The 20,162-nt window shown below is 36.1% G+C and overlaps 1 protein-coding gene across 7 annotated transcripts in view; it reads left to right on the forward strand.

The window, feature by feature from the left end:
- PRKN (parkin RBR E3 ubiquitin protein ligase) overlaps window positions 1-20,162 on the forward strand; it is a 709,059-nt gene that overhangs the window by 634,998 nt on the left and 53,899 nt on the right. The window contains exon 11 of one of the 7 annotated variants that reach the window (XM_030269585.4): window positions 1-20,162. This exon is cut by the window's right edge and continues 14,214 nt beyond it. The exons of the other annotated variants lie outside the window; for them this stretch is intronic. Within the exon in view, the coding sequence (XP_030125445.3) occupies window positions 1-147 (147 nt within the window). The 3' untranslated portion in view covers window positions 148-20,162. 7 annotated transcript variants of the gene reach the window in all.

The following is a 20,162-nucleotide window of genomic DNA, read 5'->3' on the forward strand; positions in this document are numbered from 1 at the left end:
AATTCATTCCACTGCTGTTCTTGTGGCGTGGCATGTCCCATCGGCAGCCAGGACGCGGTGCGGTGGAGTCATGGTGACTGCGTGTTGGAACTCAGAATGTCCCGCAGATATTTTTGGATGTTCCAGGCCCAGCTCAGAAGCATTTGAGACCCTGGCAGGCAGCTGGAAACAGCTGTGGTTTTGGGTTTGAACCATGGAATGATTTACCAACCTTGCAGGAAAAACAAGAAGTCACAAAAGTTTAGATATTATAGTAGAAGTAGTCACAAAGTAAAGGGAAGAATTTTTAGTGCTGTACAGGGAGGTTTTAAGTCTTGCACATGGGGGTCAGAGGTTTTAAGATGGAAGGATTTGGGCCTGTCCTGTCATTCCTCTTTCTTCTTCCTTACCTCCATGTTCTTGGTGATGTTGGCACTCACAGATTGGTTTAGAGTAGAAAAGCACCATTTAATATAGGTAAGAGTAATTGGGGAAAAACTATAAACATTTAACACGTAATGTACCATATAAAAGAGAGCAGCAGCCCGGGCGGGGGGAGAGAAGAAGATGAGTCAGAGAGGGTGTCAGGGTGTGTGTGCCTCTGCCTGAGCTGCTGAGCAAACCGCAGCAGCTCAAGAAAATCTTTTAGATAACTTGCAATAAACTACCTTGAGACCGGACAACAGAAGAAGACTGAGTCTTTCTTTGAAAGCATGGGTTGGAGGAGAAATTTTTCCACCACACGGAGCCACCCCTGACCTAGGCTGAGCTCTGGCAGCTGTGGCTTGTCGCTGGCACTCGCATCTCACAATTGAGCCCTGTGCCATGGCAGTGGCGGCATTCAATGAGTCCTACAGGGGACCACAGCACTTTCATATACAGGCATGGTTTTGTCTCTTTTGTACTCATTTTAAACACATCCTTCACTAGTGAAAAGTAGCAGGGGTTTGTCTTTAGCAATTTCACTTTTACTAATAGTCACAGGGATTTCAAATCATAGATCTTCTCTGTTCTCTTATTCTTTAGCAACTTTCCTAGGAAACAGTAAAAATCGGTTGTCTGAAGAGGTTGGGTTTGTACCATATTCATCAATACAGGGTTGTTTTCTTCCTGAATAATTCCCTCAGATAATAACTGATTGATCATTAGTTAGGGATTTTTATTCCACGTCCAAGCTGAACTGCTCAAAGACTCTATTAGTTGACTGAGTTTGTAAATCATCCAAGGCTGGGTACATCTGTAACTTTGATGGAGAGGTAAAGATTTCCTAGCAGTGCAGCTGTTTTTTATATTGTAAAATTTTCTTCCTGCAAATCTGCTCCTAACATATACACACAACCTTGGCAACAAAGTGATAGTAACCACTGCGGTTAGCTTTGTTGTGTCTTCACTGGAAGCTAGGATTTAGTATTTGATTGCCTTCCAGTAAGTGATTTAATAAGCTAATTATTTTATAGAGCAGAAAATACACAGAACTGTGCCTTCATAAGCAATTTGGCCAGTATTTATTCCCATCAGTGTTTTGGTGCAGTCAAATATTTTCTGAATTGTTGGCAATTTTTCATCTCTTCTGGGCAGCTGATCTAATGAAACATAATTTGGGTAGCTGTCCAGATTTTATGGGTGAGTATGAATATAAACACAGGTAGGCAGCATGTTAGGTGTGGCTCCTTAAATGGCATCCTGATACCATACTCTGCAGTGTTTTTTAAAAGATGTTTAATTTAATTGGACTTGCCACAATGAGGCCAGGCATACCAAAAGAGAATTTGTGATTGTACTGGGGAGTCCCTAGAGACCTTTCAGTTTTGGATACACTTGCTTGGTTTTCTAATATCTAAATAAAGGGGGTTTTCATTTCCTAGGTCAATGAGGAACCTCCTTGCTTAAAACCATTTGAATGGTCATTTATTGCTACAAGGATTTGGCTGGAGGGAGAGGATCTCTGTAAGCACCAACAGGTACAATCACATATTGGATGGAAAGTTAAGCAAATTTTTCACCATTGTCAGAGAGAACAGGATTTTTTGTGAAGGAGACAGCACTTCCAATATTAGGTATGCTGCCTGTCTAAACCCACAGTCACTTGGCACTGAACCTCTAGTGATATTGTCCAAGTAATTTAGATGGCACATGTGTTCAGATGGCGCAGCTCCACCCAGAGTCAGAGTGAGCCAAGAGATCGTCCATCTAGGAGCATCAAGTGGTGCTGTAGATAATAGGGTTTCAAGCCAAAAAGGAGTTTCCAAACAGCTGTCTGTTCCTGTATCATATATTGACAGCTAAAATGCAATGTGATTGAAATCTATTTTTTGCTTAAATTGCTTTTCAAAGTATAGCCCCTCTGCAGGTGTAGGTACCTTGACCCTGCAGTGCAGACCTGGTGCTGTGGCAAGTCAAGAGAAAGTATCAGTTTCTGACACCTTTCCATTTTCAGATAGCTGAGGAAGCAAAATCATCCCAGTCCTTCTGTTCTAGAACAAATGACATCAGTAATTCTGCTGAAAACATCCCTATGGTTATCTGTCAAAGCAATTAGTGAAAATAAGAAATACATGAAGTAGTTATAGGGGTTTGAATAGCAAAGCAAAGTCCAAAGCTGTTTTAGCCATCTCTGGTATACAATCAAGATCAACATTTCAGTAGTAAAATGTATATTCACAACATTCACACATCCTTGAGAAAGAAAAGCTTTTAATACACACGGGTGAGTTGCCTTTGCTGTGCAACTCGGAGCTCCAGCTCTTTGTCCTGAATTTAAGGACTTGTCATGTGCCTGAATCTGAGAAGGTGAAAATTAGCAGAGCTGCATGGACTCCAATGAAACTCCCAGCATAGACCAGGCAGCACCCCTATGCTTTAACAAGCAGTAGGAGAGGAAAAAAATAAACTAGCTGTAAAAAACAGGAGTGGTGAGCAGATACAATTTTTCTTTGAAGAAGACTGCTATCAGGGAAATTTGATCTATGGTTGCTTTGAAAAAAATTCTGAGATTAAAAGATGGGACCAGAAGCCAAAATAGAAATTGTCAGGATAAGTCAGAGCCAAAGGAAAATGTGTTATGGGAAATCTCTTCTATTACAAAGCAGCTGATATTGGCCATAATGGGACACCTCCTTGCACAGTCCCTAGGTGAGCCATTTTGAAAAATATCTGCACAACAGTATGGGCTCCTTTGCAGTTTTCTCATTTTGGTGAAACAATGGACATACCCATGCCTCATATAACTCTGAAACAAAGTGGACAATAACTTGAACACAACTGATAAGGATTAAGTGAAGATTAGTCATTAACTAAATCTACTGGGATCTCTACCTAAATCCAGCCTAAATCAATGGACCTGGAACTTGTTAACTAGAAGCTCTAAACACTGAATTTAGGTACAGTTTAGGCAGCTGAGTTATGACACTAAATGAAATTTGATCTCATTAGAATATATGCATCATTTCCTGTTTTATCATTGATTATGGTGAAGTAAGTAGTGAGAAAATTATGCATCTGAGTGTTCAAACTCTTATTGCAGGTGTTTTATGTAGTGCCAGCTAATTCTTCCCAGCTCTCCAGTGTCCTGGGCAGCACTTAGTGGCTCAAAGCCAGGCTGAGCCATACAACCATAATGTAGATCCCCTAGCTCATGTAGATGGCAAACTATTTGAACAAACAAATTTAATCCATAATCAAAAGATAATAATTAGACTGTTTTCCTTTCAGATTCTGGGGTGCTCCATACAAACAATTTTCATAATTTTCTGTGTCCTCATCTAATTTTTTTGTATCAGAAAGATTTTAAAAGGTACAGTTCAGACTATTATGGTAATACCTAAATATGTTTTCTTTCTTTCTTTCATTTAGTTAAATATTTTTTCAATTTAAAATTGTGCACAAAGTCTCAGGATGAATAATGGTGGAAAGCAGCAGCAGGGGGGAAATTTTTATTTTAAAGAGTTACAAACTTCAGAGTAGAAATAATATTGTTCAAAAATAATAATATCTCAGAATATCATAATGTTTGTTGGCCTTAGCATTCTCATCTCAGAAGAATAAGTTTTAAGTAAATTTATTTCCCACTCACTGCACTTTGATTCACATCACCATGTGATCTCAGGGTACATCAACTGGCCTTTTGTCCTGAAGACATTAAACTGAAGGATGAGGTCCAGGAACTTATATCATGCATTCCTCCCGCTAGTGAGCACTCAGTCCACAATGACAGACTAAAGCTAGTCTGAAATAAAGCTCCTGAAACATTAATAGTATGGACATTGTGTCTCCCATACCAACTGCTGAATTTTTCAAATATTAGATTACACCACTGAAGAAGTCTGCTCCGAATGAACAGAAAAAAAAGTAAAAAGTGATAAGAAAAAGCTCAAGATTTTGAGCTTATCCTGTTGAATTCAATGGTAAATTTAAGTATTTGTTTTAATAAATATAAAGTTTACATCTATCTACAGAAAATAGGGCTTTTTTTACTGGAAAATAGCCCTTTTTTTACTGGAAACATCCTTGCAGCAGTCCTTAGCATACAGTCTGGATTTTAGGATATGTTACCTGCTTGCAACAAGGTGAAAAGAGGATTTTCCACCTCCTCCAATTTTAACAGAACTATTCAAAAGCTACTTATTGCATTAAAACTTTGATATAGGGGTAACAGAAGCCTGCTAATGTGAAACCCAAGAAATATTTTGGCTTAGAGGGTTTTCTTTGCAGCAGAAGACACACTAATGACTGGTCAAATGTGCTACCCATCCACTCCTTGCCTTAGGCCTTCAGACTAATTCAGAAAGCCATTAACCATTCCCTGATAGGAAAGCATATGCCATGTTATCCATGCAGTGCATGCAAAATCAGATAAGCAATTCTACTCTACCACTGGAAATGCAAAGTAAATAAAGTATCACTTTGTCCCAAAAGAACACTGTATCCTGTGACTGTGAGCCTGCAGCATCCATAAAGTAAAACTGTATCTCTTCATTTGGTTCATATATATATAATTCATGGTGGGAGATGTTCAGTCTTGCTGATGATTTGATCTATTCAGCAAGAATGTGTTTTTCACACTATCTTACACATTACCAAGTCACAGAGACTGCCCTTCCTTTTACTTTTCTGTAAATTAAAAAAATATATATTTTTGCATCTTGCTCATGAGTTCAAGCCAGTCTTTCCATTCTGAAGATACCTGTGGACATGATCAGATTTAGTGCTGTCTTTTACCATTGCTTGCTTGGGTTTTCCTGTGGACTGAATGAGAAAGTGATAGCACACAGTCTTTCTATTTAATTTCATAAAGCTTCACTCACTCTGGCCTCAGCATGTTTCATGAAAAATGTCAACTGTACAATCCAAGGGGTACATATGAACAACAAGAAGGAAAACCGTGTTAAAAATTATCCATCACTTAGTACTTTAATTTACCCTCCCTGATTTTGTTTAGTAGAGCATTCTCAAACAATTTTTTCAAGAGTCTTAGCAAAAATGAATGAAAAATTTACTCAAGGAGTATTTCTTTTTGTTTGAAACTGGTTGCTTATTTGATGTAGGACTGAAATAGATTCTTCTCCACTTGACAGATGAAAATTTAGTAAGTGTTTCAGTTATTAATTATCTACAGTAACTATCTGTTGAATTAATGTTAATTTTTATTATGTATCCAAGATCCAAGAATGCTTTTTACCAGATGCAGTTTCAATTCCCAGTTGATGTAAATTGGCTTTGCTTCACTGAAAACAGAACATCTATATCAGTTTATAACAGCTGAAGATCTGGCTCCAGAAATATAGGACAGCATTGAGATTTCAGACCTGCTGGGCAGCATGCCGCTCCCCATATTAAAACATTCTAACTATTTAATATTTAAAACAAAAACCAAGCAAACAAACAAAAAAAATCAAAAGCCCAAACAAAACAAACAAACAAACAAAAAACAACATAGAAAGGGCCTTGTTTTCTGCAGTAAAATCTCAGAGCGTTGTGCCTCTGAGAACTTGATACCAGCTGAAGGCTGAACCCTCAAGGTATGCTAAAGGGATGGGGGAGTGTGTTATAGTAAAGATGGTATCTCCTGCTGCAGTGTCCCAAACATGCTGTTGCTCCTACCAGATTCCTTTCACTCACTCAGAAGCAGCACACCACCATTACAAAAAAAAAACACGATACAAGAATTTGATTAACTTAAAGCCAGTAATACTTTGTGAATCCAAACATCTAGCTCCAGTATGGATATTGATCTCTTACTCTTTTATGCTTTTTTTTTTTTTTGTCTAACCTGTTATTACAGCTGAAAGATAATACTTTAGTAACTAGTCTAAGATCATTATTTTTTAATTTTCTGTAAATTGTCAGTTAAAATGTAATCTGGATCTATTAATGGAGAGAGATTCTTATTCTACCTGTCTTGTAGCTGCCTTAGAACTAAAGGGAAATCTAAACTAGAAATAATTTTGTAAAGGTTATGGGCCAGAAAAAAAGAAGACCATTCTCTATCACTAAAACAATTCTTTGAACTGAAACAGGTCTGGTTTTTTCCTCCTATTCCTTTTCTGATGCTTGTTCAATCTTCATGGCCCAAAAATGACTTGTAGGGAGTGCCTCGACAAACTCTGAAACATGTGGCCCACTACTGGAATATCAGCATAGCCTTGTCATAATGTTTTGCAGAGACAATTTTGTTGTGCTACAGAGAAACTGTGAATTAAATTTAAAAGGGGCAAAGTCTCCAGTTACACTGTGGGGCCATGACAGTCCTGTTCCTTGTGTTTCCTGTCACTAAGTCTAGTCAGTGTGATTTAAGTTGAATAGAGGAGAATAAAATGAATAATTTCTTCTGATTTAGACTTTGTAAAGTGCTAGGGCAACTGAAATATGTTTAAGAAGATGCTGTGGGTGTGAATAGGCAGGCTGCTGTTTGTGGTACTTAAGTTATATCACCCTGGTAACATGACAGGATCACAAAGACTGTAGGAAGTACAGCTAGATAATGTCTTGCTGAATGGTGGATTAGTGTGGAAAGGTTGTTTTACATTTCTTTTTACTCTACTAATTGAAATTTCAGTCTTACTTTTTCACAAAGATGATAAAAATGAAAGGCCATTTCTAAATTCTGAAGACTGTATCAGAAGTTACCAACAGTAAGCCAGACTCCCAGGACTTTTGTGACTGGCTAATACTGGTTTGTATCTGAGCATCTGAGTGCTTGGCACACTGTAGAGCTAAGTGCACCTCTTTCTAGTAGAATGGTCTTGCACATACACATTTTTTTTTTTGAAAGCTTAGTAATAAGAAAAAAATGTTTCTCATTTTTCTATAAAGCATTTCAAGCATTCAAGGTAATACTAAAGGTAGTAATTTTCCATATGATAGTTCTTCCTGTGTCAGATAATGATTTTTCAACCTTTGAATTCCTGACTCAAAATTGCTCTATATGTTTTTGTTATTATCATTTTTCCAAAAAGCTTTACAAAGGGAAGACAACACAAGCACACTGCTTTTATTGTGTGGGCGTGTGGCTGCCTCTGTATAATAGACTCCTTAATGTCCTTGGTTATAATGTGTAGCATTGCACATACAGCACTCTGGATTTCCAAACTCCATTTTCAGGCTCAATAATAGCCTTTCATTCAGCCAAAGGATTTATACCTAATTATAGATCTGTGTGCTTTTTGTTCTGTTGTCTGGTTGGAAAGTATCTTGGGCATCTCAGCCTGGTCATTCAGGGCGAAGAACCAATGTGTGTCAAGATTGTTTTGAAAGTTTTTGATTTTCCTAAGAATACAGCTATAGATTTTAAACAATGTGTCTTATAGGCTTACTAAGGATAGTGATAGGCAACTGCCATGATGCTAGTATTGGAATAATCTTTCTTGGGAAATCACTGATAACTACTTTGTACCTTCAGTAGGGTTTTGCAAGAATGGATGGGAAAAGGAACAGAGATTTTTTTTTGTTGTTGTTTTTTACCCCATAACCTGTCTGTCTCGCTTAAAACTGAATTTGTTGAGTGTAGTCTATTTCTTAACATAAAATTTTATTTCTGTGCATGTTATAATAAATCTGTCTATTTGGGGTGGTTGCAGTTTTAAACTGTTTTGAAAGGAGCTTTAAACATTAAGTAGAATTAAGAAAAACGTAAGTGTAATACTGAGTTTGAAACTCTTAACTTCATTAATCTAATTCTGTTCTCCCTCTGACCTTAAATATAGTGTTGCTATCAACCCATGCCTGTTTTCAGACATGCAGACCTTTTTTTTGCTGTGTAATTTATTTGGAATTGCCAAGGAACAAATCCCACTATGAAACATATTAAAAAAATGATAACAGCAATAAAAAGACAAGACACTAGAAAACAGATAGAGATAAAGAAGTGAAGGTGTTTGGGAAATTATATGACAGGGCTGCAAACAGGAATCTCAGTAGATAAGTGTCCTAATTGTTCTCAAGTATTTTGTAGGTAGACATTAAAGTAAGTAGATGCTTCACTGTGGAGGATGTGAAACTGGAGGAAGAAATTCTTTGCAGCTATTTATGGGGAGCTTTTCTGAGCTGGAAGTTCACTGAGGTAGAAAGCAATAATACAGTTAGATCTTTGAAGCTGACATTATCACAGAAGACTGGTAAGGATGGGAATCAGCATTTTTTGTTGGTGAATGACAGATGGTATGTAAAGAAACAATAATCTCTGAAAGGTCTTGCAAATATGATGGATAACTTTTGCTTAAATATGTAAAGAAAAAAAAGATGAAGGAGGATGCAGCGGGAGAGGGACATAACTAAAGTTATTGGTTAGAAAGATGATGTCTGCAACAGCAATCACAATGCAAGCAAGAAAAGGGGATATTTTATTAACCAGAACACAAGCCAGCACAGCTCTCATCAAATGTTTCCAGATGCATGTATGAATAGGAAAAACACTTCAAAGCATCACAAAGAAATGAAAGAGGTAAAAATGAACAATGAGTGCCAAGTTACACATGTAAATATAGTTCTCTTTCCCATGGAAGACAAAAGATACAGTAGGGAGAAAAATAAGGAGTTCTAATTTAAACATATTTATCTTTATACCCTGATTATGGATCTATGAGGAGACTGGAGATACATGAAAAATTTATTGTGGATGGAAAGGGGAGGAGGCCCTATTGTCAAGTTAAATATGCATCTACAGATTGAATACCCCAAAATATATTATACAAAGAGAAGGAAATAAGGAACAGAATCTTTAGAACTGTTGCACTCAAAACCAGTAAAAATGGTTCAAGAAGTCATTTGAGCTGAAGGAATAACTTGTGCTTTTTGAGAGAGCATGGAGAGGACAGAGGTATGGAAACTAAGAAATTACACCAGATTTAGAGAAGAGTGAGCAAAATCTAAAGTGCAAACACATCAAAGGGAATGAAAATGGAAAGAGGGAGGAGAAGGAGTATGGCAGCAGTCAGGAAGAAGACTAGGGTAAAGATTTCATGAGGGCTCAGAAGAGGACAATGTCTGATTATGCCTAGGATTAACAGGGGAAGAGGAAGGAGTTGTACAATGGTGAAAGTGAGGGGAAATCACAGTGTATTTTTTGTTATGAGAGAAGGTTGAATTAACAGCTTTTCTATGGGAGAGAATCTTAAATAAGCATTGCATTATTACTGCTGATAGCAATCCAGCAAATGTGCATGAAATAGAATAGAAGCACTAGTAATTGACAATATATTCTTGCCCCATGTAAAAGCAGGATTAAGATATGATTTTCTGCATGATGACATAAAGAGATAAAACACATTAATCTTCTTTGCTACTTATAGTAATATAACTGTGTCATTCTTTGTGTACTGCTGTACTAAATACTGATGCCAAGCACTTAATGCATATGTCAATATATTTAGATCTAGTTTCACTTATATCTATCACATACTTTATTTTACATTATTGATAGTTATATAAGATACTCAAACTGCCTGACCCCAGTTAGTTAGGAATCACCCAAAATAAGGTAGTGTGACATGGAAAAGTGATAATATAAGTAGTAATATATAATATATATTAAGTAATATAAATTAAGTAATATTAAGTAATATATATTAAGTAATATAAGTAGTAATATAATATAAGTAGTAATAATTCAAGTGCCAGTAGAAATATGTAACAGAAGAAAAGTGAAAAGGAATATTTAATTGCAATAAGGAACAGCAAAATAGCATTAAGAGGTTGATCATGGCTGAAATCTCACCAAAAATAGTTTAGGAGACCATTATTTTGGAATTTACACATCCAAAAAGCAAGAACAGAAAACCCAAAAGAAATTCATGGCTCATAGCAATGGTGATGACTTGTATAATCTATTTACAACCAGTTTCTGAGTTCTGACTGATGCTGAGGATTATTTCTTTCATGTGAACCTGAGAACATTTTTACTTTCTTGGGGTTTTTTTCCACCCTGTTTTAATTGTGTGGGATATGAGCTCAGGAAGCATGGGCACAGGATTGACAAGAATGAGTCTTCAATTTCAGGTCTTCTGTCTCTGAAAAGAATTGATTCAGGGCAATAGGCTGGCTTCTGTGCAAGACAGTTAGCTTAGCAGGGGTAACGTTCACTATAAGTGATGTGTATTAACCTGTCAAAGTGAATCAGGAGTCTCTGCCACAGAAAAGTGAAAGGTTATAAAAGCACAGACAGTTCTATGTCTCTGATCATTTTCCTCAATGGAAATAGAGAGGATGTGTTTTAGGGCCCTATTGAGGCAGAGGAAGTCCTCGCAATTTCATCACAAGTGAATCATTCAGCTTTAAAGGAAGGGGATGCAAGAGCAAATAGCATTGCTAAAAGAATTTCTTCTTCTCAAATATCTGTAGGCTTTTTTTGTATGTCAAGTATTTAATAAAAAGTAACTGAGTAAGTACCTTCCGCAAATTCTCTGCACATTTTTACAGAGCTGAACAGTAAATCAGGAGCCTCAGTCCTTCAGTGAAGTGGTTTCACATTGTAGAGGCAATCACCTAGGACTAAAGTACAGAACCATGGCCATGCCTGTACAGCAGCTCAGCAGTTCTCAGTGAAGGAACCTGAATCAGGCCTTTCATTAATACACAGAGCTAAACCCACCATTAACCTTAGTCATGCTGACCTACTACTACTAATAAAGAAATATATTTTAGAATTTCTGTGAATTACACCATTGTTTTCTCGTGCTTTTGCTAAAACATTTCATGTAACTCACTTCTGAGTAGAAGGTCTAGAATGAAGATTTAAGGAATATTTCAGTTGTACAAAGATCTTTTGCTGGACTCTTCATAATTAGCAGATGTTGTCATTTCATGATTTTTTGGGGGCGGGAAGGTTTCATAATGCATGCTTTTTTCGTGTTGCTGGGCAAATTGTTTTGCCACTGAAATTGTTCTTCCTCCTGTGGGGATAAAACTGAACTGGCCAAACTACAAAATGAATTTGATTTGGCTTTAGGCATGAGTGCCAAAGGAAAAGCTGTCAATATGTATCTAGACAGAGGAAGTTCAGCACTCCTCACTGAGACTAACCACCACCATCTTTCAAGCTTCCATGGCACACACATTGCCATTGTTTGATGTGCTAGACCTTTGTGTTTCTCGAGTACACACTGCTGCATGACCTTGCTGTTTCAAGAACATTTTTCTTTGGGGCTTCTGGGAATCTGTTTTCTTTTTCACTGCTGACCTCTAATGATAGATGAGTCTGAGCTTATGTGACAAATAGTCTGAAGCCTCACATAGGCTTGTAAACAGTATTTGCTGGGGTTTTCATTACTTTCTTTCAGATCACAGAAAGGATTTTAATATACATGGACAGGCTTTTGTGGTACCATTTGTTTGATACTTATTACCACATGTGATTTCTTTTTCATACCACAGCTAGAGCTGCCCGGGGGTCGAATGAATATAGCTACACATTTTTTGTCCATTTTGATAGTGACACCAGAAAAATAAGAAAACTGCATACCCATTGTATTCCTTCAGAATGTGTGAATACCATTACATTATCTAAGCCATTGATAGTTTCACATTATTGATGTAGTTAACTGAATCATTAATTAGTTAAGAATCAAGAGTTCATATTAGTTATTTTCTTTTGTGCTTCTTTAATATATTTAAATCTTGAAATTTTTTGCCGTAAGAGGAAAATTGTTAAGAGTAAATAGGCTTTCGTTTTCAAGACAAAGGTGCTGATATAAGGTTTATGGCTTCTGCTACTACTACAGTTAACAAATAAAATTGACAAGTACCTAAGGGACATATTTTCACTTCACTATCTAAATAGTTACCAAAAACAAAATGGTGGCACATTAAAATGATAGTGCATTATTCACTGTTGCAATAAGTAGGTATTTGTCAATAGCTTCTTGGTGGTATTTGTCACTTTGGCTTACAAATGCATTTTTCGCATTAGATGGCTTCTCCCCAACCTGTGTGGTAAAACAGTACCTCTGGGAACTGTGGAATAGCAAAAAAATTCTCCAAGAGAAATGGAAAATAAAATAAGTATCCCCAGGAGTTATTTAATTGCAAAAGCATCTTCTTTTGGGAAATACTAATTCATATAGTCCTGAAATTTAAAGATGGAAACAGATATTCAGTGTCAGGAGCCATTGTTTAAATATTTAGCCTTTGGTAACCTATACCTCAAATTATCTGTCAAATCAGAGCTTAAAATGCTGCTAAGGCCCATGAAGTTTGTTAAGGGTTTTTTTTTCTTATTATCTTTACACATTACATTCTTTAAATACATGTATGAGGTATCAGCAAAATTCTTTTCAAATGTCTTAATCTTACTCTTTTAAATGCTAGCTATTTATGCCATGAGTTGTGAAAGGACTACTTGATATTAAAAGCTTACTGGAAATCAGCTCTGGATCTGTGAAAAAGAGACAGCAAGAAATTAATACTGTAAGTCTTAGATAACTTCTGAATGTTTACAGAGCATTCATTGTGTGGTGAGTCATTAGTGCAAAAAGTACAGTCTGGTTATAAACAGTGCTGCCCAAGTATCAGTAAGGTGAGTTAAGAGTGTAGTCTGGCCTGGAAAGAAAAAAAATTCAGTCTTCCTATCAGCAGTATTCTTATTGCCTTAAATATATGACAAAAGTTTATTAAAAACACACCTGCTTGTATTAATAGATACAAAATAGCATTTCAAATTTCAGTTGTGGTGTGAGTAGAGAAAGCTGGCTTAGTGGATTACATGATGACTACATGATTACAGGATGACTAAAAGTGAAGGAATGTGGTGTGATGAGATTCAGATTGCAATACTACATATATATTACAATCAACTAAGCACCACATGTTTGAAATGAGCAGCAAGTAGGAATAAGAATAAAGAATAAGAAGTAGGCAGTAATTTATGTTAGGAAACATATGTGTATTTTCATGCTTTGCCATATTAGCAGGATATTCTGATGAAAATATTGACATATCAGCCATTTTTTGTTATGTGTCCAATACGGTGAGTTTAATGGGTTTGGTACCTAGGCTGTCATCTCCACTTTGTTCTGTTAGATGACCAATCTAGAAAAAAAAGCTATTGCTGCTGTTATTAATTCAGATAAGAATGCCAAAGGTTGTCATCACTGTCCATGATTGTGGAGTCTTCAACTGTGAGCTCAGGATTATGCAAATCCTCAGCAGTGGCCAGTGTTGCTACAGTGTGAAATAGGGCATGTTTCCTATTTGAACCCCACACTCTCAAATATTTTCTTTCCAATCCTGGGGCACATATGCCCCAGGTTAAATATTCATAGTTCTATGTATGTGATTTGTTTTCACCTGATTGTCTAGTTTGTGTTCACCTGAAGCCTAAACTCCTAAGGTATCCCATACATTTGGGTTTTTTCCTGCAGTAGCAAATTTATTTTCAGACCGGAATATATAAATCCGTCTCATTCAATCTATTTCACAATCTGGTCAAGAGAAACAAAAGAGGAAAGTGTACGTATTCCCACCTGTTTACTAAATCTTTGAAATAATACTTCACAATACAATTTTTTCAAGACATTTCTATATTGTATCTTTAAATGAGTCTAAAGCGTTGCAGTTATGAAAAATTCATCAAACATTACATTTTCCTAGACATTCCCCCTGTGCTGTCCTCTAAAAACAAGCAATAAAAAAAGAAACCCCTGTCATTCACCACCGATGCCATTCATACAGTGGAAAGTTAGCTCTCAGTTCTGTCTTTTTCAATATCTTCACGTTTACTGATCTCCCAGAACTTTTTTCTTCTACCCAGCCCTCGTTGCTCTTAATTTTTTTACAGTTTTGCAGGGGGTGCCTTTCCAAGTCGTAATATTTTTAAATGTGTGTGGATAGTTTGAAGTTTGGCTTAGATGTATGATTGCTCTGTATAACCATTTTTAGAGTTACCTCTGTAAAAATGCTACTTGCACTGCACACAGTAGAGATTACCAGACAACAGTAGAGGCCAAACTGGAAACCAAACGTGGTTATAAAATAGAATCTCAAGAAAGGAGCTTGCAGAGAGGAAAAAAAGAAAAAACAAACCAAAAAAACCCCACAAAGACAGTTTGAGATGACACAGACCTAAAAGATATAAAACTGCAGTCTGCACTGTCCAGTAATTATAGCACATGGAATAAATGTTGCTTTATTGCTTGTTATCCACAAAACATCTCACAATGAAGTAATGTTTCTTTTCCTTTTCTATATCTTTATCAGGATGGCACCATTTTATCTCTGTAATAGGCTGTTGTACAATACTAAGTGTTTTATTTCTGTGTGTAATACCCAGACAAGCTATATCACATCTGTTTAGATATAGCAGAGAGAAAGTTTAATTTATTGGCTGTAATGCAATGGGAAAAATAAGTTATTCTAGATAGAATACTATTGTTCCTATTGAAATGGTGGAATTGTATCAGGAGGAAGCATTAGCTGGAAATAACAAACGAGTCCCTGCTACCCCTGCCAAGTACTTTTTTTGCTAATATATATAGAGATGTCATAATTATTTTAAGATGTTATTGTGATAAAGAGACAAAGAAAACAGTTTTCTACTTAGGTATTTCAAACAACTCAGAAAACACTCAAGTTGTTTTAGGTTGATCTTCCAGTGCCCCAAAGAGGTTGCATTAAAGAACATAATCTAAATTAAAGAGATGTGTTACTCAACTATGATGCTTTTAAATAAGTTACGTGGAAGAATATATATATATAATACGTATAATATTTAGTAAGTCTATTTAATTTGGTCAATTTAAGCTTGAAAAGCCTTTTTAAGCATCTTATGATATGATAGAAGTTCATTATTTCTCAGTTAATCTGTCAGCAATGACAGTCACTGACCTCACAAGCCTATTTCCATGACTATAGGAATGCAGACTTTCTCACTAAGGAAACTCTAAAAAGGGAGCAGACAATGAGATGTTTTGTAGCTTAGGAAATTCTTACTCCTCTTTACAGCTTTCAGCTCAGCACATGTAGGAATTTATAGATATGGTTTTGAAACTATAAGGCACACAGTTTTTAAATTAACAAGGTGGTATCTTTAGGGTAAGCTACAACTCCTGCTAGCAGCACTTGCAGTGTTCACATACCCATTCAATTTTTAGTAAGGAAACACAGAGAGTGACTTCATGAGTTGGTCTTTTAACACACAAGAGTTCTATTGAAACTATTCCCATCAGCCTATTAGGAGAAAAGTTCTTTAGAGGATGAGAACACATATTATACCTTTGAGAAAGAAGACTATGAGAATGCTAATATCCTTTTGTCACCCACTGTACCTCAGAAAAAGAGTAGAGTCAGGAAGGTTGATTCTGGTGGGAAGAAATGAGGAGCTCAGTTCATTACCCAGCTGGGGACTTAACAATTACTTCTAAGTTGTTCTGCATACAATTGATGAAGATCAAGAAAGAAAGTCATTTTAGCAGTAATGGACTAGTCTGAGATTTTTTAAGGGTCTCACTAGCATGAAAATGAGTCTGATAAAACAGCCAAAGAAAAATCACTCTTGTATTTATTTTTCTTATAGCAAGGTGTTGCTTTAAGTCCATCAGAAAACCAGTCTGAATAGCTAAATTAAGATCTCTGGGATAAGGTATCAAATATTAAAAAGAGATCTGTATGTTTAAAAGAATGTTTGGAAAATATGACTAAGATGAAGGAGTATATTTTTTCAGCATTGTGCCTTGGAAGAATCATTGCATTAATTTTTTTTTTTAACCTTTTGAAATAGTCCAACTTTATTGTTGCTTTCACACAATTTGGAGTGAAACATTGTTTTATATTCCTATGATGCAATAATTAGATATATGTCAGTGCAGATATAACAAATATTTCTGAATGGAAATATTCTGACTTTTTGCAAGGCAAAATATGTAACTGTTGCAATAATCTGAGAACTCAGATGTCCACAGACATGTGGTCATATGGATCAGAGATAGATCACTTTTTTTTCCATTTTTGTTATTAGATTACAGGTCAATATTATCAGGAGTAACCTTTGCATGTCATAATATGCAGTGTCAGGCATGAAGAACACTACTCCATCACTAATCTTTGGGGGAATGGAAAATGGAAAACATTTGTACCGAAAACCTGATGCCTCCTTTAGCTCTGCAAGACTGGCTGTCTTAAACCAGGTTTTGAGGAAGCAAGAGCCTTAAATTTTGGAAGAGATCTCTTTAAATTATGTAGGGAAAATGCCAGACCCACAGAATGGCTCCTTTTCTGTTTGTCACCTTTTAAGGACTCTATTTGTGGTAGGAAGCTTTGATGACTGAATATAGCATGATCAGTAAAATCAGGTGTTTTTTCATCATAGAAACAGAGGTGTTTCAGTGCATTTTAAGAGATTTTATTGTTGTTGTTGTTGTTGTTGTTGTTACTAATAATACTAATTATTATGTTGCATGCTGAAGTTGTGGCTAGAAAAATAGCTGTTGGAAATTTAAAGACAGACCTATAGAAAAATATCTGTAAACACTCTAATGGAGTTCAACACACTTAAAAAACTACAGCAAATTTAACCTTCAAGCCTACAGTAAGAAGCATACAGATTTAGAATCAATGCTGAACAATAGAAACAGATAGTGATATAGAGCTCCATCTACTCAATATTAAAGTCAGACAGAGTCACACAGGGTATGTCTACTCCACTCATACCCTCCAGCTATATTTTCTGTCTGCTTTTCTTAGATATGCTGGGGAAGTGTCAGGCTTTTATGTTTTTGGCATTCTTGACTTGTCAGATGCTAAGAACTTAATGCACTATTTGGGAAGAAAACAAGAGATTGCTTTGAGAAAGTCTTAGTTGCTTATAATATATTTGATTTAAAAGGAGACAGAATGAGAAGTCCATTCTCTGTCATTCTGGGACCAAAGTTCAGGACACTTAGGAATTGCTGCCTGATTCAACCATGCAAGACTGCAATGATTGCAAGGCATTACTCATTGTTTTAGCCCACGTCAAGACATTGAATTTGAAAGAGAGGAATTGGGAGCTTCCAGCAGTAACCCTTTAGAATGATGGATGAGTTTTGCTACTTGTTGGGACCTGTAAAGCCTCTATGAAACTGGAAATCTACTATCAAAAATCCCAGACTCAATTGAGAGTTAATTTGTTTGTCACCTTCACTTAGAAGTGCTGTACAGAGAAAATATCTCAAAAATTCTTCAAGAACTTTTGAGACTTCAGTTACTCAATAGTTTGGGTAGGTACATTTTATATAAATATTGCAGCTATTTTTGTAGCCTTATAAAATTCAAAGAGCCTTATAAAATTTCAAATGAAAATCACTGAAGTCCAATGTATACAAACTTGCAAAATGACATATAGTGGTGATAAACTTTTACATGTTTGGGCAGGACATCTTTTGTTATCTTTTCCTGTATAGAAGAATGGTGTCATCAGCAAATCTGTCAGCCTGCAAATTGACATTCCTGTGGAAGAAATGGCAGATGTGGATCCATTTTGCTAGAAAAAAATAAACAAACAGCTTGCAGATGTAGATTCATTTTGCTAGAAAAAGTAAATAAATAGCTCAGGTTAGTGTTTATGCTAGAATTCTTTAGTGCTCATCCCATTTTTACTACAATTAAGAAACAATGATCCAATAGCTTGACCATGTAGGAGCATGTACATAATAGAGCACAAACATAAGAAAACATTTGAATGGATAAGATTAGTCTTATAAATGTTGGATGAATTCTAATTCCTAGTGTGTTAAGCAGCTTCACTGAGCCCATTTCAACTTTTTCTCCTTCTCTTTGCTCTCATTAGGAGCAACTCTCAAAGAAAGGTCCTTTCTGTAAGGCATACAAATAAATCACTTTAAACCACAAAGAGGTCTATATTAAACCCTGTTACAGCTAAGACAAACAATATTAAACCAATGTTTAATTCATTCTTACCTACCCACACACAATTCGGACTAGGCTAAGAGGAAAAGGATAACTTTACTTTACAACTAATGAAGGCCAAAATGGAGGGAGGGACATGAAACTGGTGCTCTGTTATTTTGCAAAAAAATATTCTTAAGTGGCTTTGGAAACTGAGAAAAATGCAAAACCATTATCTGTACCTTTGATTAAGAAAGAAAAAAAAATAAGACTGAAGAGAAAACTGTGGGAAAAACAGTTTTGAGAATAACTGGAACACATCTTTGGCTTCAATTCATGTTTAGGACATTTTAATTACTTTATTGACACCTAAAAAATCTATGCCAATTTTTGTGGTGTAGTGTAGTATCTCCTCCCAAAGTTATTTCCAACACCTTACATCTCTGAAGCAATAATGATTACCTTTAAGGGACATCTGTAAGTAAAAATTTTCACATTCTTTGTGATTACAAATGTAAGCAGAAGCTTTCTTATAGTATCATCTTTACAATGGTCATCTTATATATAGGACAGTGCAACAAGGCTGTTGATCTGTTGATCATTTGAAGATCTGACAAGTCTTCAAATGTCTTAAGAAAATTCTAGCATGGCAGTGAACTTTGAAAACTGTGAATTTAATAAAATGAGATTGCAATTTTGGGGACATCTTTTCTTGGTTGAGGACATCAAACTGAACCAAACTTTGAAAGGTGTGTGTAGATTAAGGATTCTCCTGCTGCCAAGGACATCAGTGCTCTCAACTCTTTCCATGCTGTGCCACTGCTTCTGATGCATCACAGACTTTCTAGCTGTCACGTCATCTCTCAGAGAATTGATAAGATGCTAAATTTAAATAGCTTCATAGGAAAAATCCAATAGTTCAAGTACCTGCAAGTTCAAGCCTTAATCTGTTCTATGCTTTTAAAATTTTGTTTTCTTCCTAGCGAACAAATGGATAGTTTGTGAAAGCCTAGTTACATTTGTGTGGGGACAGTGACTGTGTAATATTGTTTTTTCCCAAGGTGCATAAGTCAGGACCTTTAAGGGCTTTTATTATTTTCTCTCAAAAAGCAACAGAAGTGTGTGGTTTTAGCTGAATTTGAGATAGGATCTCACCCAAACAGACCTCAAAATTGAGAATTTTTAAACTCAGATTCCACATGTGAAAGTAGTTGGCTTGTGAAACTTATTTTGGGGATCTTCCATGTAGTTTAAATTGGTTCAAAACTGAAACAACAAGCAAAATCCTATTCTTTTGATTCTCCTTCTTTTGTTTTCACCTGTTTGCTACCAGTCAAATTGTCATTGATTTCAGTTGTATTTTACAGTTCCAAGGAGATCAGTTTGTTTTCACCTTTAAATCTTGTTAAAACTAAAGTAAGATTTTTTTTTAATCTCACTTGCATATAACTGTGCATAATTATAATCCTTGAAATTCAGTGTATATGTTTTTCATCCTTCAGAAAGCTTTCATTTCCTTTAAACACAGTGTGCAGGAAGATTATTGTCTATCCTATGTGCCATTCTAATTTATTAAAAGAGAAATAACCTGCCCTGCTTGATTCTCTCTGCTTGCTGTGTGGGCCTTGCTTAACAATGGGAATAGGAAATCTGAGTTGCTGGATCTTATTCCATCTCTAAACAGCTGTGCTAGAGAGCTGCACAAACTGCTGGCTGTACAAATTAGCCTAGATTGTAGAAAGCAATAGCCACTTGCTTGCTTCAGTCTGGATTAAGAAATGGGATAGTTGAATGAAGTTCAGCAATGCAGTGCCATGCTCAGTACCTTCCCTCATGCACGGGACTGTGGTAGAACCATGGCAAGCACTTCTTCT

This window comes from Taeniopygia guttata, chromosome 3 (assembly GCF_048771995.1).
Source record: "Taeniopygia guttata chromosome 3, bTaeGut7.mat, whole genome shotgun sequence".
Classification (NCBI taxonomy): domain Eukaryota; kingdom Metazoa; phylum Chordata; class Aves; order Passeriformes; family Estrildidae; genus Taeniopygia; species Taeniopygia guttata.